Here is a 17,529-nt window from a genome sequence, read left to right as displayed (position 1 = left end):
TTAAAATATGTCACAATCTGAGACCCAAAACAGGTGCCATCTGTCACTAGTTCCTACTACATACCTAAGTATAGATACCATGTACTAAAAATCTTGTATTTACAATCAGTGTAATTGGTTTTGAAATATTATCACTATTAATCCATGGGATTTTGCCTACTTTTTATTTGAGGCAGGGGGGCGGGGAAGAAATCAAGTATTTCATTTCCGGTATATGTGTATTTTTATCCAAATTGTGTAGGTCTATTTTTTATGGTAAAAATTGAAATTTTATTTGTTGTAAAGGATAAAAAGAAAAGGAGAGAAGAAACTGTACCCTTTACCAGGGGAATTCTAAGCTTATAGGAAAATGTAGGCTATCATGGGAAGACCCAAACATGCAAGAGAGATGTTCATGGGAACCAGTACAAGATGCTGGGAAGGACTGGTCATGATTGCCAGGGAAGGTCAACTCTGGGAAGCTTGATCCAAGAGAGTATGATGTGCAGGGCCTACAGGAGTCCTGTGGAATTGGGACACTCTCAGGTGCCTATGGGATCAAATGGCACAGAAGGGATGATTTTGGGAGCCCAGCATGTCCCCACTGATGGTGCTATTTTACCAGGACTTGCTACCTTGACCTTAGTTTCCATTCTCATCCTCAAAGAATTCATCCAGAAAGATTCAGTGTGGTCCCCACACTAGCTACTTCAGCATCACCTGGGAACTTGGTAGAAATGCGAATTCTTAGGCCCCAACTCAGTCCTACTGACTCAGAAACTCTGGAAATAGTACTCAGCAATCTGCATTGTAACAAGCCCTCCAGGAGATTCTGATGTTCTCTAAAGTTGAGAATCTCCACAATGGATCAATCTACCTAAGTATAACAATAGGTGATATGAATCAATTGAGTACTTCTCACATATATAGGTAAGTAACTGCACATAAAATAGGTTTAGAAATAAATTTTGCTGTGTAAGAGAAATTATCTTAGCATTACTCTTCTGATGAGAATAGGGTGAAGACTTCCTGGGTCTTTTGTAAGTATATGTATTTTTTCTCACTTCAAATCGTCTAACCTTGACCAGAGAAAACATGCCTATTTGGTCTTCTTGAGCAGCTTAGCTGTCTCCTCCTGTCTCTCCTTTGCCTGATCTGATTTATTGACTGTACCTTCCTGCCTACCTTGGAGGTAGGTACAGGTGCTTGGCTTCTATGAAAATTAAATATTTTCCTTCTTTTAAGATACTTTCTGACTGCATATAAATTTTCTGGAGCTTCCTTTTGCCTCCTGAGTTTTATAGAGCTCTGTGTTTCTCTGGTACTCAAAGTCCTATTATCAGGTTTTGATAAGCAGAAAGACTCTTGTTTTTACTCAATTAATAATTAAATCATAGATATTTAACATGACCACATAGAATCCATGCTGAAAAGAATGTATATCCAAGGATAGATTGGAGAAGGCAGTTGATTACTATAATCTAATGTATAATCTAATGTATCTGCAACCATCATGGACTTTTTATCTTCTGCCTCTTTTGGTCATGGTAGGACATCCCTTAAGGAACTGAGCAATTATGGAGAGAGAGAGAGAGAGAGAGAGAGAGAGAGAGAGAGAGAGAGAGAGAGAGAGAGAGAGAGAGAGAGAGAGAGAGAGAGAGAAAGAGAGAGAGAGAGAGAGAGAGAGAGAGAGAGAAAGGGAGAGGAAAGAAGTAGATATCCAAAGCAAAGAGGAAACAAATTGAGACAAAACAACTAAACTGCCATCACCATTTAAAAAAGCACACACAGAGATCTAGATAGAAGCATTTGTTAGTACAGGAATTTTGTAATTTTGTTATATAGATTTAGATAAATATATTGATTTGATAATTCCACAGTTGCATAATAATGCTCTTTTTACTTTACCATGAATGTATTTTTCCTAATTGTATTTAATGGTGACTTTCCCCTTTATTGTTGTAATGTTCGCCAAATGCTTCTTTATTTGATTTAATGTGTTAGCACAGGAGGCTTAGTTTCATTTGTCACTAAATCTCTTTGGGTATCCAATTAGTTTTATAGATCATCTATGAAAACCTGTTTAGGTAACATGAGGTTACCCATAAATTTCCAGTGCAAATTGTTTCCTGTTCTTTAAACCTAATTCAGACTCTTGCCTGAAATGTTTCCAACTCATTACATATTCAGTTTAAATACTGGATGCACCTCTTAGCCTTACACATATAGTTATTTAAAATCATCACTTAAACCTTGAGAAAGCCAAAGAAGATTGTATTTACATCTTTCTATTTTTAGAAGTATGTCTTTATTTCTGTTATGCTTTTTCCAAAAACAACTTGAGTTGGCTTACAATAAAATAATCGCATGTTCCCCAGCTGTAGTGGCTCAGATGGTTAGAACATCGTTTTATGCACATAAAGGTTGTGGGTTTGATTCCCAATCAAGGAACATGCATGACTTTCCCTGAAATCCCTGGTTGGGGCAAGGGATCAATGTTTCTCTTCTCTGTCTCTCCTTCCTACTACCTCCCTCCCTCTTTTTCTCCCTTTCTCCCTCCCTCTCTCCTTTCCTTCCTCTCTCTAAGCACATCCTCCTCTGATGAGGATAAATCTATCTATATATATAAAAGCCTAAGCAACTGCTGACCGGCCGACTGGCAGGTAGCTAGGATGCTCACTCACCACCAGGGGGTAGACACTCAACACAAGAGCTGCTGAGCAACAACAACTTTGCAGAGTGCCCTCTTGCACTCCAGGACCCCTCAGGAGATATTGGACTGCTGGTTTCGGCCCAATCCCCACAGGCCAGGCCGAGGGACCCTACTGCACGAATCCATACACCGGGCCACTAGTAAATAAATAAATGCCAAAAGTTAACCCTTTGCACTCGCTTGCTTTTTTCTCGATTCCTTTATTCTAATGCTAACCGTGTCGAGTCACACTCGACATCTGAGTGCAAAAGGTTAATAAAAGGAAAATGAGACACCATAAAGAATTGGAAGACTCTACACTGAAATTTGAATTTGGGTCTCAGTTCTAGGCAGGTAGCATAAATTGTTGGTTTAATATTAGTCCAAGTATGCACTTAAATTTAATGGAAGGAAAGCTAATCTGATTTAAACAAAATCAAGGTATAAAATTTATCTATTACTAACTTCAGTTTATGAGTAATTAATTGGTTCATCTGTTTCATGACAATTGCTTTACCATATGTAATGTTTGTTCTTAAATAAATTTGTGTTTGTTTTGAAATGACAGGTCTCACAGCTTAGTTTATTTATGTTCATTGTTCTTGCTACTATCACCAAGAGGGGATTATAAAGGGTCTATAAAATATGTTTTCCCTTTCTTTCCTGTACTTGTGTGTTTACAAGTTATATCAAGGACTAGTGTTTGACTGGAAATTAGATTTTCTAAAGTGCAGGGAAAAGTGAAAGAATAAGCTGCCCTGATCTACTGATTTCACACACACCACTTTATTTACTAATTCCATAGTAACCAAAGGGCATATGTAATCCTCCATAACTCACAGGAACTTTGGAAATAAGAATGGTATAAAAAAATATTTAATAAAATACATATGTATTTTGAAAACATGCAAAGTCATTCCAAAGGATTTGTGGCATATTCAGTTATTTAATGAACTCTAAAGTTAGTTTGAGAAGGTAATTATACTCAAAGAACCAAATTTAATTGAATAACATGCTAAAATATTTGTCAGTAAACTTCATTCAAGGGTCTTATATTCAAACTAGTGGCCTGGTGCATGAAAATTGTGCATGGTGGGGGTTCACTCAGCCAAGCCCTCACCCTCTCTGATCGGGGACCCCTTGGGGGATGTCCGACTGATGGTTTAGGTGGTCGGACATCCCTCTCACAATCTGGGACTGCTGGCTCATAACAACTCACCTGCCTGCCTGCCTGATTGCCCCTAACTGCCCTCCCCTGCTGGCCTGATCTCACCCCTAACTGCCCTCCCCTGCCAGCCCAATCTTGCCTCTAACTGCCCTCCTCTGCCAGCCTAATCTTACCCCCAACTACACTCCTCTGCTAGCCTGGTCGCCCCCAACTGCCATCCCCTGCTGGCCTGACCTTGCCCCCAATGGCCCTCCCCTACCGGCCTGATCTTGCCCCCAACTGCTCTCCCCTGCCGGCCTGATCTTGCCCCTAACTGCCCTCCCCTGCCGGCCTAATCTAGCCCCCAACTGCCCTCCCGTGCCAGCCTGGTTGCTCCCAACTGCCCTCCCCTGCCAGCCTGATCTCGCCCCCAACTGCTCTCCCCTGCCAGTCTGATTACTCCTAACTGCCTCTGCCTTGGCCCCCACCACCATGGCTTTCTCAGGAAGGAAGTTGGATGTCCATAAAATGGCCAATCGACCCATTCTAAGTTGCATATTATCCTTTTATTAATATAGATAGATTATACAGGCTATGATTGCTTAAATGGGGGGGGAAGCCTTTTTCAGCAGGAGGAGATGCTCTAGACAGACAAAAATACATAATCCCTATAACTGCACTGATAGCCAGCCATATGCACTATACTGCCAAACAGGTCATTAAAAAACTGAACTGCTTTCTTACACCTTACACCAAACAGCTATTGCCCTTAAAACCCCTACTCAGCCCCCAGCTTAGGTTCTGCTTTCACAGTTCACCCAGATTAGATTCTGATTGGTCGGTTTCTATGCCAGTCAGTGTCAAAAGCTCTGCCTCCTAGGCAGCCATTGGCTCCTCACACTTCACCCAGATTTGGTTCTGATTGGCTGGTTTCTATGTCAGTCAGCGTCAACACCTCCGCATCCTAGGCAGCCATTGGCTCCTGGCACTTCACCCAGATTTGGTTCTGATTGGTCTGTTTCTATGCCAGTCAGTGTCTCCAGGCCTATCTCTGGGCCTGATAAGAGAGGCGGGGTTGATCAACAGACGCCCCAGGCTGCTGGTGAGGCCCAGAGAGAGAGGCAAGGGCTGATCAGCAGATGCCACAGAGACTGTGGATCAGACCCTGCTTCTCTCTCCAAGCCTCAACAGCAGCTGCACCTCTCCCTCTCTCCACAAGCCTTGCCAGCAGCCTGGGGTGGCTGCTGATCAGCTCTGCTTCTCCCTCTCTCTGAGCGATCAGCAGTTCAGCCCGCTTGCCAGTCCCTGCCCACCCAAGCATGCTGCGCGATCAGCCTGGTGTTTGGTCATCCCTTCGGTCATTTTGGATGCTATGGACCCTGGCTCTTTATATATATATATAGATAATGAAAAAATGTAAAAATTGCAGAAATAAGTAATATTGCAAGTTTATCCAAATAATTACAGTATTTCAGAATGGGAAGGCTTTTAGCCATGCTCATCTTCTCTTTGGTAAGCCTGGCATGTGATATTTCACTTGAATTCTACTAGAAATTAAAAGTAAATTCACTATATTCAAGAGCCATGCCATTCACTGTTTTGTTAAATATAAAAAGTAATTTCCATATGTTGATCATTCTTTTGTCTTTTGAATAAAGGCTACTTTTTTTACTTGGCAGTTCTTCAAATATTTTAAGGTAGCTTTTAAGTTCCTATATTGTTTATTCTACATCTGACTTTTATTTTTTAACTTCAAGCTTCTTGGGAAGATTGTTGGGATTTTAATTTTCTACTTTGGTCCTTTGAGGCACAGTTGTAATCTTTTCTTTGCAAATAAGAAAATACATGTAAAAGCAAGTTGAATTGGAGTGTTTTGTAAAATGTAGCCTAGGCTTATTCTGTGTTCTTCCTGGTTTTAAAAGGTTGTGAAAACAGATGTAGAAACTAAAAAGGAAAACATGGACAAACTCCGCTCACTTTACCAAGATCTTCTTGCAACATTGAAAAATACATCAGTAACACAAAAAATGGAAGCACGACTGGACAACTTTGCCCAGCGCTGGGATAATTTAGTCCAAAAACTTGAAAAGAAGTCAGCACAGGTTAGTGATTCTAATTATCCTAAAATAAATGTTCCCTGCTATTTTTGAAATCTAATGCATTAAGAGAACAACACTATACTCCTACAAAGGATGCCATAGGGTTAGTCCTTGCAAAGTAGTCAGTTGAATAAAAACATGGCTCTCATGGATGTTTTGATATTGGAGAATGTGGGAGGGGTGAGTGATAATTGACTGAACTAATTACCGCCTTAGAGTGTAAAGCTGCCACTTGAGTAGGAATGGGAATCTGAGTGACTTAGAGCAGTTGGACAAAATGCTAGGGAACTGTGTTTTCAAAGTAACCCCAAATCATACATTCATAGAACCACGAGGAAGGAAATTAGTTGTCCAAGGGAAGTTTGTGATAGGTGTAGCCTAGGGTGCAGATCCTTTGATTTCACTAAAGACATCTTTTTACTAATGCAAGTGAGAATCTAATCATTGGACTTTTTGCCAGAGATAGTTGATTTACAAAATAATTCATGTGGCTTAGTTACATTTAATACACATTTGCTGTAGATTAGGAAAACATCTAAGTTACACTTGTAGTGTTATAATTGGACTTTATAGTTAAAAGTTGAGACTTTAAAAGTTTTGGTTGTTTATGTAAGAAAATTAGGTATTTTAAAAGTGGAAACTTACTATCTTATGTTGTCAGATGGTGGAATCATGGGAAGTTTTCAAAATATTAACATTATGTATAATAATATTTAACATATTTTGCCATACTGTTTTACATTTTAGAGACCAACTTTTATCAATTGGTCACAATTCATAGCTCAGTATGCCATGCATGCATCGCTATTACAGCAGTGACCACATTCAATAGCTTTAGAGGCATGTATCTCCTCTGTTGTGAGACAGAGCAGAGAATTTGTTTTCTTGAGATTTGACATGTGGTAAGTTGCACTTACAAAATGTTCATGGAAAGATTAAATAAAGATTGAAGTATTGCTTCTAGAAATACAATTTAAGAAAATATGATCAGGAAAAATATATGTTTTTCAATCATAGATAAGCTTCATTTTAAAATCAAATTTATATTTAAATTTTTAAAGAATATAAATTGCAATCATTTCCTGTGCAATCATTAGGCAATAATAAAAATCCATTTGTTTTCCATTGGATATTTTATCAGTAACTTGATCTAATAGTGATTTTACTACCAGAATATGATTCCTCTTATTATATGTGATCTGGCCATGGCTACTTTTCATTGCGATTGGTATCTATGTAATAAATATATGAGGCATTAGAAAATTTGATACTTTTATTTTATATTTTAATTTACTGAATTTATTGGAGTGACATTGGTTAATAATATTATATAGGTTTAAGGGGTACAATTCTATAATACATTATCTGTATATTGCATTGTGTGTTCACCACTCCAAGTGAAGTCTCCCCACATCACCACTTATACCCCCTTTACCCTATTCTACCTCCCTCAACCCCCTTTCCCTTCTGATATGTATCCACTGATTCCATAGATTATTGCTGCTGGAAAATCATTAGTTACCATGTTATGAGAAAATAGCTTTATTTGATAAAGTTGTTTTGAAATATATCCCTTTAAAGGAATATGTTTATGAGGATGTAACTTAACAATAGGTCATGTTCTCCTTCACTTGCAATAGTTTTTATTTTATCTTTAACCCTTTGCACTCGCTTGCTTTTTTCTCGATTCCTTTATTCTAATGCTAACCGTGTCGAGTCACACTCGACATCCAAGTGCAAAAGGTTAAATATATTTTTAGTTGATTTCAGAGAGGAAGGGAGAGGGAGAGAGAGATAGAAGCATCAATAATGAGAGAGAATCATTGATTGGTTGTCTCCTGCATGCCCCACGTGGGACCGAGCCCACAACTGTGGCATGTGCCCTGACCGGGGATCAAATTGTGACCTCCTGGTTCATAGGTTGATGCTCAACCACTGAGCCACACCAGCCAGGCACAATAGTTTTTAAACTTGAGTCTGCATAATATTCACCTGGGAAACTAATTAAAATGTATAGTCCTAAACTCTGTATTGAGAAAATCTCATTGAGCAGGCCAGTAATCTGCGTGTAGGCTTTCATATAGTCTACTGGCCATATTTTTTAAAAAACATTGAATTAGCAAGATAATGAAATATGCGCCAATTCCCACATCCTGGTTTTACACAATGCTGTCTGAAATAGGGAGAATGGAGACCTTCTTAGCAATGCAGTAGTGAAATATGCTCATTTCCTTGGAATGCCACTACTTTCTGAAGAGGTTGGACAACTCATCAAAATATTATGAATTTATTATGCTATTTAGTAAATAAACAAGTTAGAAGCCTTATTTTTAGTGGTCTAGAAGTTATTAAATGACCACCCAGGGCAACTTATTTAACCTCTTATTTTTGAACTTTTCAAAATCTGTAATAAAACAGTATTTGCTCTGGTTTGTTTAGTTCTTTATAAAGTCATGTCCAACATACATTACTGTGGGAATCCCTTGTCACGTCCTGCGTGTTTCAGGGTTCCCGTTCAGGTCCGGTTTCTGGAGAAGGCCGCAATCAAAATGAAGAGAAGCTAGAAAAGAATCAATTTGGGAAAATGGAGGCCAGGCGGGAGTCCACCTCTAGTGGGAGGACTTCTACTGCTCTGGCCTTTGCCATCCCTTTTATTGGGGTTCTGAGATACACCCATTACAACAAAAGACAATCAGCAAAAATTTACATGATTAACAGGTGAGAGATTCTTTAACTACCAATGTCTCAACTAAACTATGAGTGAATGGCTCTGACCATTCAGAGCTATTAAGGTTGACCAAAGCATTCCTTAAGGTTGACCAAAGCATTCAGATTCCCTTTTCATATTTAAGTTCCAATGTCTCAATGTTCGGTTTCCGGCACATTACAACATGTATCTGATGAGGATAAAATAAAGCAATAGACATGAAAGCATTTGGAGGGGAATAAATGTGCTCTGGATATGCAAGGTATACTGTTTAGTGAGTCTGGAGGGCATATTATGGTTCACTATGATTATTTTAATTTTCAAACAGTTGTATACTTCTATAACAGATCAAAAGCAGACAAATGGGCCAAAACTGGTTTGGCTCAGTGGATAGAGCGTCGGCCTGCCAACTGAAAGGTCCCAGGTTCGATTCCGGTCAAGGGCATGTACCTTGATTGTGGGCACATCCCCAGTAGGGGGTGTGCAAGAGGCAGCTGATCGATGTTTCTAACTTTCTATCCCTCTCTCTTCCTCTCTGTAAAAAAATCAAAAGCAGACAAATGGATTTATTAGGCAAGTTGCTTCCTAGAACAATAACCTTGAACTTCTCTTAAGCTCATTTCAGTTTTTACTCATTAGCTTTTTTTTAAAAAATATGTGCTATCAGAGCCCCAATCCCAATCATTGCTGGGGGTCTTGAGGCTCTTAGGAAGAAAAAAAATGTAGATAACCAGGGAAAGAGGAATTGAAAGGAGATAGAGTGAGGAAAGAGACATTATCTTATAACTAACAAAGACATCAATTTTCTTTCCTGAATGTCAGATTGAACATGATCAAAATCTATACTAAAAAAGGGGTAATATGCTAATTAGACCAGGTCAACCGGACATCTTCCGTACATCCAACTTCCTTTAGGACAGTTAGGGGGCAACCAGGCCAGCAGGGGTACAGTTAGGGGGTGACCGGGTCAGCAGGGGGTAGTTTTGGGGGGTCCAGGCCAGCAGAGGGGCAGTTAGGGGGTGACCAGGCTGGCAGGGGACCAGTTAGGGGGTGATCAGGCCTGCAAGCAGAGACAGGGACAATCAGACAGGTATGTAGAGTGGTTAGGGGTGATCAGGCAGGCAGGTAGAGTGGTTAGGGGCGATCAGGCAGGCAGGAAGGCAAGTGGTTAGGAGCCAGCGGTCCCAGATTGTGAGAGGGATGTCCTGGATTAGAGAGGGTACAGGCTGGGCTGAGGGACAACCCCCATGCCCGAATTTCATGCACTGAGCCTTTAGTTATTACATAAGAAAAATTCCAAGAATTTTGAGGGTAAGGTCATGACTTTGGAGAACAAAGCTTACTTGTATGCATGTCTTCCAGCATGTTCATGGGGGGAAAATATACTCAGTCTTTAAAAAATCCTTTTAAATAATTGGTGCAACAAAGAAGGAGGAAAATTCTAGTAATGGTTAAAATTCAGTAGGATATAGAACTGTGACTGAGATGACAAAGAAACTGATTGTGTTAGTATAAAGAACATTGTGTGCCCAAAATTTTAACTGCTATTCAGGTCAAAGCTTTGAGGGATTTTGACCTTCTAAAATAGTAGCATGGCCAGAGATCAAAATGTAATAAAAAATCAACTGTGAGAGCTGCTGTCTTGCATTTCAAAGTCAGGTCTGTCTTGAATAATATCTGGACACAAGCAGGGAATGCTTAAGTAGATGAGTATGCAACCTAAGAAAGTAGAGATAATTTCTTTAAAAAAAAGATTTATCAGTGACAGTTAACATACAATATTATTTAGGTTTCAGGTGTGCATCATAGTGATTAGACATTTATATAATTTATTTTTTGCTTCTAAAAGTTAGAAAGAATAATAGTCCTTGCTATGTGGATACTTAAAATAAGAAAAGGGAGCAAATGAAATATATCCTGGATTGACTTACTTAAGTATTCAGATGACCCTGTGTTTCCTCTCAATTTTTTATAAATATGCTTGTTGAAATACACACTGTTTCTTTCCTAAATGCTGTGATCCTGAGGTACATATTTTTATCTTGATTATAATTAGGTAGTATGATAGTCAAAAATTCATTATAGTTAATACTTTAAAGTTAAATGTATTTTAAGTGATTTGAAATATTATTTTCCCCATTTAACTGAAATCATCTATACTATGGAAAGTCATACTGTTTAGTGAGTCTATAAACCACATTTTTCATATGGTTTATTATTTATTGTCATAATTTATATTAAATTTTACATCAGATATTTAGTTATAAGAATGTATCTATCTAGATAAGTACAGAAGTTCCTTAGTTTTGTGATTTTCTTAACAGAGTGAATTATCTTCTTTACCAAGGATATGAAACATTCTATGACTCATCTAAGTCCACAGATTTTATTCCCATTTCATGAATATTTTGCTGTATTCTTAAAGACCATTTTTGCAATGTTCTGAATCACGAGCACAAATATCTCAAATATAAAATTAATATGCTCAGAATTCCCCATCCTTGAACATAAGCATATATGTCTATGCAACATATGTCTGTCTTTCCATAGATGCCCAAATAGAAAGTGGTCATTGTGTCTGTATCTATTCTATATCATTTGTGTCCTCCTGAAAGTTTTAAAACTCTTGCTAGACATGTGAATAGTGTAAAACACAGTTGAAGATAATATGCCAGTGTCCCTCATAATACCAGATATGCAAATAGAGGGATACAAAACTGTTAAGATGAAAATTTCTTTGTCTTTCTTTTCTGATTTTTTCCTCATTTCCTAGAGATCCTGTTTTTTCTTCCCATAAAATATGTTTCGTGCATCTTTTGATTGCACCTATTCGCAAAGCATTATTTTGTAGCATTTTAATACCTGAAATGTAGTTACAATTGGTTTGTCTATTTTCTTTTTGTTGATTATTTAAATTAAAATTATTCTAATGCCTTTCAGTTGCCAACCCTTTATGTAGCTTCCTGAAAGCTTTCCAAGCCTAATCATCCTACTGCAAATAAAAAAAAATTAAATGGTTTTATAAAACCTAGAATTAAAATAAAATTCCCTCACTTATTTTAGGTTTCTGTCTTATTTAAATTTATAGACTAACCATCTTGAATTTTAAAACATCTTCTGATTATTGCTTAGATTAAATGTGAAAATTTTGAAGTTATAGCTTAAATATTTTTGGAAATTAACTATATCCTTTTGCAACCTCCAACTAAAATAGGTGTTTGGGATTGGGCCTTGAGTATTAGAACACTGGATTTTATGTTGTAAATTTATTATCAACAACAACATAAAATGTTGTAGGCACTGAAAATTTAAGAGATGAGAGCTGAATTAGCTATTGTAATTTCTCAATCCTTATTTATAAAATGAAAATTTGGGCAGGAAAGATCTCTATAGTATGCTTCCTGTTCTAAATGTCCATGATATGTTTCTCTTTTCTTTTCTTTTTTTTTTAATATATTTTATTGATTTTTTACAGAGAGGTAGGGAGAGGGATAGAGAGCTAGAAACATCAATGAGAGAGAAACATTGACCAGCTGCCTCCTGCACACCCCCCACTGGGGATGTGCCCGCAACCAATGTACATGCCCTTGACCGGAATCGAACCTGGGACCTTTCAGTCCGCAGACCGACGCTCTATCCACTGAGCCAAACCGGTTTCGGCTGTTTCTCTTTTCTTAAAATCCTATCTGATAAAGAGGGAATGTGCTAATTGACCATCACGTCCTCATAAGATGGTGGCACCCACAGCCAATAAAGAGGGAATATGCTAATTGACTACCACACCCTCACAAGATGGCGGCACCCAGTCCCCTCAGCCCTGCCTCATCCAGCCAAAGCCCCCCAGTCCCCTCAGTCCTGCCTCATCCAGCCAGAGTCCCCCAGTCCCCTCAGTCCTGCCTCATCCAGCCATAGTCCCCCAGTCCCCTCAGCCCCGCCTCATCCAGCCTCAGTCCCCTCAGCCCCACCTCATCCAGCCAGAGTCCACCAGTCCCCTCAGCCCTGCACCCAGTCTCCGCAGCATCCAGCCTCATCCAGCCTCAGTCCCCCAGTCCCCTCAGCCCCATAGGGGAAGGCAGTTGCGGGCATTGGGCCAGCAGGGGAGGGCAGTTGGAGGTAATCGGAAGGGCAGTTGGAGATGATCATGTCTGCAGGGGAGGAGTTAGGCATCAATCAGAATGGCAGGAGAGCGGTTAGGGAGCAATAAGGCAGGCAGGAAGGCGAGTGGTTAGGAGCCAGCAGTCCTGGATTGTGAGAGGGATGTCCGACTGCCAGATCAGGCCTAAACCAGCAGTCAGACATCCCCCGAGGGGTCCCAGATTGGAGAGGGTGCATGCTGGGCTGAGGGACCCCCCCCTGTGCATGAATTTCATGCACCAGGCCTCTAGTCCTATATAATAAAAGGCTAATATGCAAATAGACTGAATGACCAGTCACTATGACACACACTGACCACCAGGGGCAGATGCTCAACATAGGAGCTGCCCCCTGGTGGTCAGTGTGCTCCCACAGGGGGAGTGCTGCTCAGCCAAAAGCTGGGCTCATAGCTGGCAAGTGCAGCAGCAGTGGTGGGAGAGCCTCTCCCACCTCCGCAGAAGCGCTAAGGATGTCTGACTGCCCATGGGGAGTGGGCCTAAGCTGTCAGTCAGACATCCCCCAAGAGGGTGCAGGTCAGGCTGAGGGACCCCCATGAAGTGCATGAATTTCATACACCAGGCCTCTAGTTTTATATAAAACTCTGGAGTAATTAGTGAAGAGATTCCAATTATCTCTGTTATGTCAGTCTCAGAGTTGGCTGGCAGATGATAATGAAAATAAAATTCTCTTCCTATTCAAGAAGACTGACATCTGAAATGATTACATTTCACTCCTCATGAAAATGTAATTAAAATACCATAAAGATAAAAATACTCAGCATCCATATGATACATCTGTTATCTACTGACAATAAATGAAATAACACATAAAGAAAGATACAAGTTCTTTTCCTAAATGTATGCTTGATAATCTGCATTTCTAGGTACAGCATACGTTTTACTACTTAAAATCAGATGGTGTGTAGAGGAAGGTCATGTGGATCATAAAAAATAAATCTTGTTGCTTCTTGAAAGTCTTCAGATGCAGTTAATTCAGATAGTTGCTCAAATTCTGTGTTTAATATGAATTTTGAAGCCCACATATATCTCCTCTTTCTGTCAATTTGTACGAAAGCTCATTTGAAATGAGGGACAAAAGATGTACATAAAATTGAAGTTTTATAGGATAAGCCTTCTTAATTATACAATATTTTATTTCAAATAGGATAAAGACTTCCTTTATTATATCTTATGAATATTGACTCTAATTGTGCTCATGATCCCAATGTCAGTGTCTATTCAAGAAATTACACAGCCTTATTACCAGTATCAAACAGGGTAACAGTTAAATATTAAAATCTTGTCACCAAGCCACTGTCATGAACTTTAGCTAGCACTCCTTGTATGCTACACTTAGCTTTGGCAATTGCTCTGTATTCTTTCATGAGGTAGAGCATTTTATAGAGTTTTGATTGATAAGTCAGCTCCCTTTGTGAACACCTGATCTTTTACCCCAGGTTTATCATAAAGTGCAGCATATAGTTACTTCTCTGTCTTGTGCTGCTATTCCTACAGAGATAGTTTTCAGTCTGGCTACCAATTCTCAGCTAAAGCAGTTACTGAGCTTATGTTTTAAGCTGTAGAAGTACAATTCCTCCATATCTATTAAAAATCAGTGATCACTCCAAGGTTATGCACATACAAAAAACACAGGGGAAAAAGAGAACATATGTAATACTTTCAACAATAAAGAATTTTAAAAAATGATCTACATAATGAAGGGCATGTGATGGTGAGTGAAAATTGACCCTAAATGACTAACAAAATGAAACATATTCAAGTGAAAGCTTAAAAACAAACAAACAAACAAACAAAAAACACAGGGAAAATGTTGATCCACAGTTGTCATCCTCATTATATTTTAAAATAAACCAGGTGTATTGCATTTGATTGATTTTGCACAGATTTAATTATAATTTATCAAGATCTCAAAGCATTACATATAGTCATTGTGTGCATTTTAATTCTTCTGCATTATATGTGTATGTCTCCGTATATGAACACACTCACCCAGCTACACAACTTAAAGGAAAATCGCCATTCAGAAATCTGAACAGGTGTTGCAGCAAGTGAGCATACCTACTAAGAGCTGGCTGAAGGAAATATCAGACTTGGGTTTATAGCTCTGCTCAGCCACTGACAAGTTGTATCTGCCTCAAATTTTACCTTTCATCTATTAAATGGGAATAATATTTACATTTATTCTTAGGGACCTTGCAAGGTAATGACAGCTATCACTCGTTAAGCCTTTATCTCAGATACTATTCTAATTATTTTAAATAAGATAATGAATGCAAAGTGCTTAGCATAATGCTTGGGACATTTAAAGAGCCTCAGAATTGGTAGCTATTATTATAAGTATTTCAATGATAATAAGATAAATTAGATAACTAACCCTTCATAACTTGAATCTCTTTATTTTTCAATTATTGAATCTCTTTTTATATGTTTCTTTAAATGTTTCAATAGTGGAATATCTTGCAAGGCAAGAAATAGAAATCTTTAACCCCAAGGGACTTAGAAGGGCAAGACTATTTAAATAATTAAATGGAAAATTAAAATATGCAACTATGAATATAGGATGAAAGTAAGAGAAAAAATATCAGCACCAAGAAAGTTAATTTAAAATGTAAAAATAAGGACTGGCCTGTGTGGTCCAGTGGTCGAGTGTTTGCCCAAGAACCAGGAGGTCTGGGTTTGATTCCTGGTCAGGGCACTTGCCCAGGTTACTCGCTCTATCTCCAGTAGGCAGCCAATTGATGTGATCTTTTTATATCTTTCTCCCTTCCTCCTTCTAAAAGCAATAAAAACATGTTTTTTTAAAAAAGAGAATAGGTTGTAAATATAACTACTTGCCCTTGAGAAACTGCAGACAGTAGTGCTAAAGAAATGTTATATAAAACTCTAGAGTAATTAGTGAAGAGATTCCAACTATCTCTGCCATGTCAGTTTCAGAATCATTGTATGTCCTTTTATATTCTTTTTAAAAATATTCTTTAAATGGACATATATTTCCTCTTCAAAATATGAATTTTTTTTTATTTTATTTTTAAATATTTTTATTGAGGTATTATATGTGTACATATCTTACTATTACCCCCCACCCCACACCCACACATGCCCTCCCCCCCCAGAGTTTTGCGTCCATTGTTTATGCTTATATGCATGCATACAAGTCCTTCGTTTGATTTCATAACTCCCCCACCTTTCCCAAACTTTCCCCCTGTACTTTGAAAGTCTGTTTGATGCTTTACTGTCTCTGTATCTATCTTTTTGTTCACCACTTTATAATGTTCTTTACTATCCCTAAATGAGTGAGATCATGTGGTATTTTTCTTTCATTGACTGGCTTATTTCACTTAGCATAATGTTCTCCAATTCCATCCAGGTTGCTGCAAATGATGAGAATTCCTTCTTTTTTATGGCAGCATAGTATTCCATTGTGTAGATGTACCACAGTTTTCCGATCCAGTCATCTGCTGATGGGCACCTAGGCTGTTTCCAAATCTTAGCTATTGTAAATTGTGCTGCTATGAACATAGTGGTGCATATATCCTTTCTGATTGGTGTTTCTAGTTTCTTTGGATATATTCCCAGGAGTGGGATTACTGGGTCAAATGGGAGTTCCATTTTCAGTTTTTTGAGGAAACTCCATACTGTTCTCCACAGTGGCTGCACCAGTCTGCATTCCCACCAGCAGTGCACGAGGGTTCCTTTTTCTCCGCATCCTCGCCAACACTTGTTGTTTGATGATTTGTTGATGATAGCCATTCTGGCAGGTGTGAGATGGTACCTCATTGTTGTTTTGATTTGCATCTCTCGGATAATAAGTGACTTTGAACATGTTTTCATGTGTCTCTTGGCCTTCCTTCTGTCTTCTTTTGAAAATATTCTGTTTAGGTCTGTTGCCCATTTTTTTATTGGATCATTTATCGTCCTCTTATTGAGTTGCATAAGCTGCCTGTAGATGTTGGAGATTAAACCTTTATCAGTGATAGCATTTGCAAATATGTTTTCCCATGCGGTGGGCTTTCTTGTTGTTTTGTTGATGGTTTCTTTTGCTGTAAAAAAGCTTTTTATTTTGATGTAGTCCCATTTGTTAATTTTCTCTTTAGCTTCCATTGCCCTAGGGGCAGTGTCAGTGAAGAAGTTCTTTTGGCATATGTCTGAGATTTTGTTGCCTGTGGATTCCTCTAGTATTTTTATGGTTTCCCGTCTTATGTTTAAGTCCTGTATCCATTTTGAGTTTATTTTTGTGTATGGTGTAAGTTGGTGATCTAGTTTCATTTTTTTGCATGTATCTGTCCAGTTTTCCCAACACCATTTATTGAAGAGACTGTCTTGACTCCATTGTATGTTCATGCCTCCTTTGTCAAATATTAATTGAGCATAGTGGTTTGGGTCGATATCTGGGTTCTCTATTCTGTTCCATTGATCAATATGTCTGTTCTTGTGCCAGTACCAGGCTGTTTTGAGAACAGTGGCTTTGTAATACAGCTTGAAATCTGGTATTGAGATCCCACCTACTTTATTCTTCTTTCTGAGGATTGCTGAGGCTAGTCGGGGTCTTTTTTTATTCCAGATGAATTTTTGGAGAGTTCTTTCTAGGTCTGTGAAATATGCTGTTGGTATTTTGATGGGGAGTGCATTGAATCTGTAGATTGCTTTGGGTAGTATGGACATTTTAATGATGTTGATTCTACCAATCCAGGAACATGGTATGTTCTTCCATCTGTTTATGTCTTCCTCTATCTCTTTTTTCAGTGTCCTGT

The 17,529-nt window shown here is 38.6% G+C and overlaps 1 protein-coding gene across 2 annotated transcripts in view; it reads left to right on the top strand.

Moving 5' to 3' along the window:
• DMD (dystrophin) overlaps positions 1 to 17,529 on the top strand; it is a 1,914,059-nt gene that overhangs the window by 267,017 nt on the left and 1,629,513 nt on the right. For both annotated transcript variants that reach the window (XM_054720874.1, XM_028129748.2), the window contains exon 11: positions 5,741 to 5,920. In XM_054720874.1, coding sequence (XP_054576849.1) covers positions 5,741 to 5,920 — 180 coding nt within the window. The remainder of the gene's footprint in view (positions 1 to 5,740; positions 5,921 to 17,529) is intronic.

Source organism: Eptesicus fuscus, chromosome 1 (assembly GCF_027574615.1).
Source record: "Eptesicus fuscus isolate TK198812 chromosome 1, DD_ASM_mEF_20220401, whole genome shotgun sequence".
Classification (NCBI taxonomy): Eukaryota; Metazoa; Chordata; class Mammalia; order Chiroptera; family Vespertilionidae; genus Eptesicus; species Eptesicus fuscus.
The sequence above is the reverse complement of the archived record's forward strand: the minus strand, read 5'-3'. Positions and strand labels throughout refer to the sequence as shown.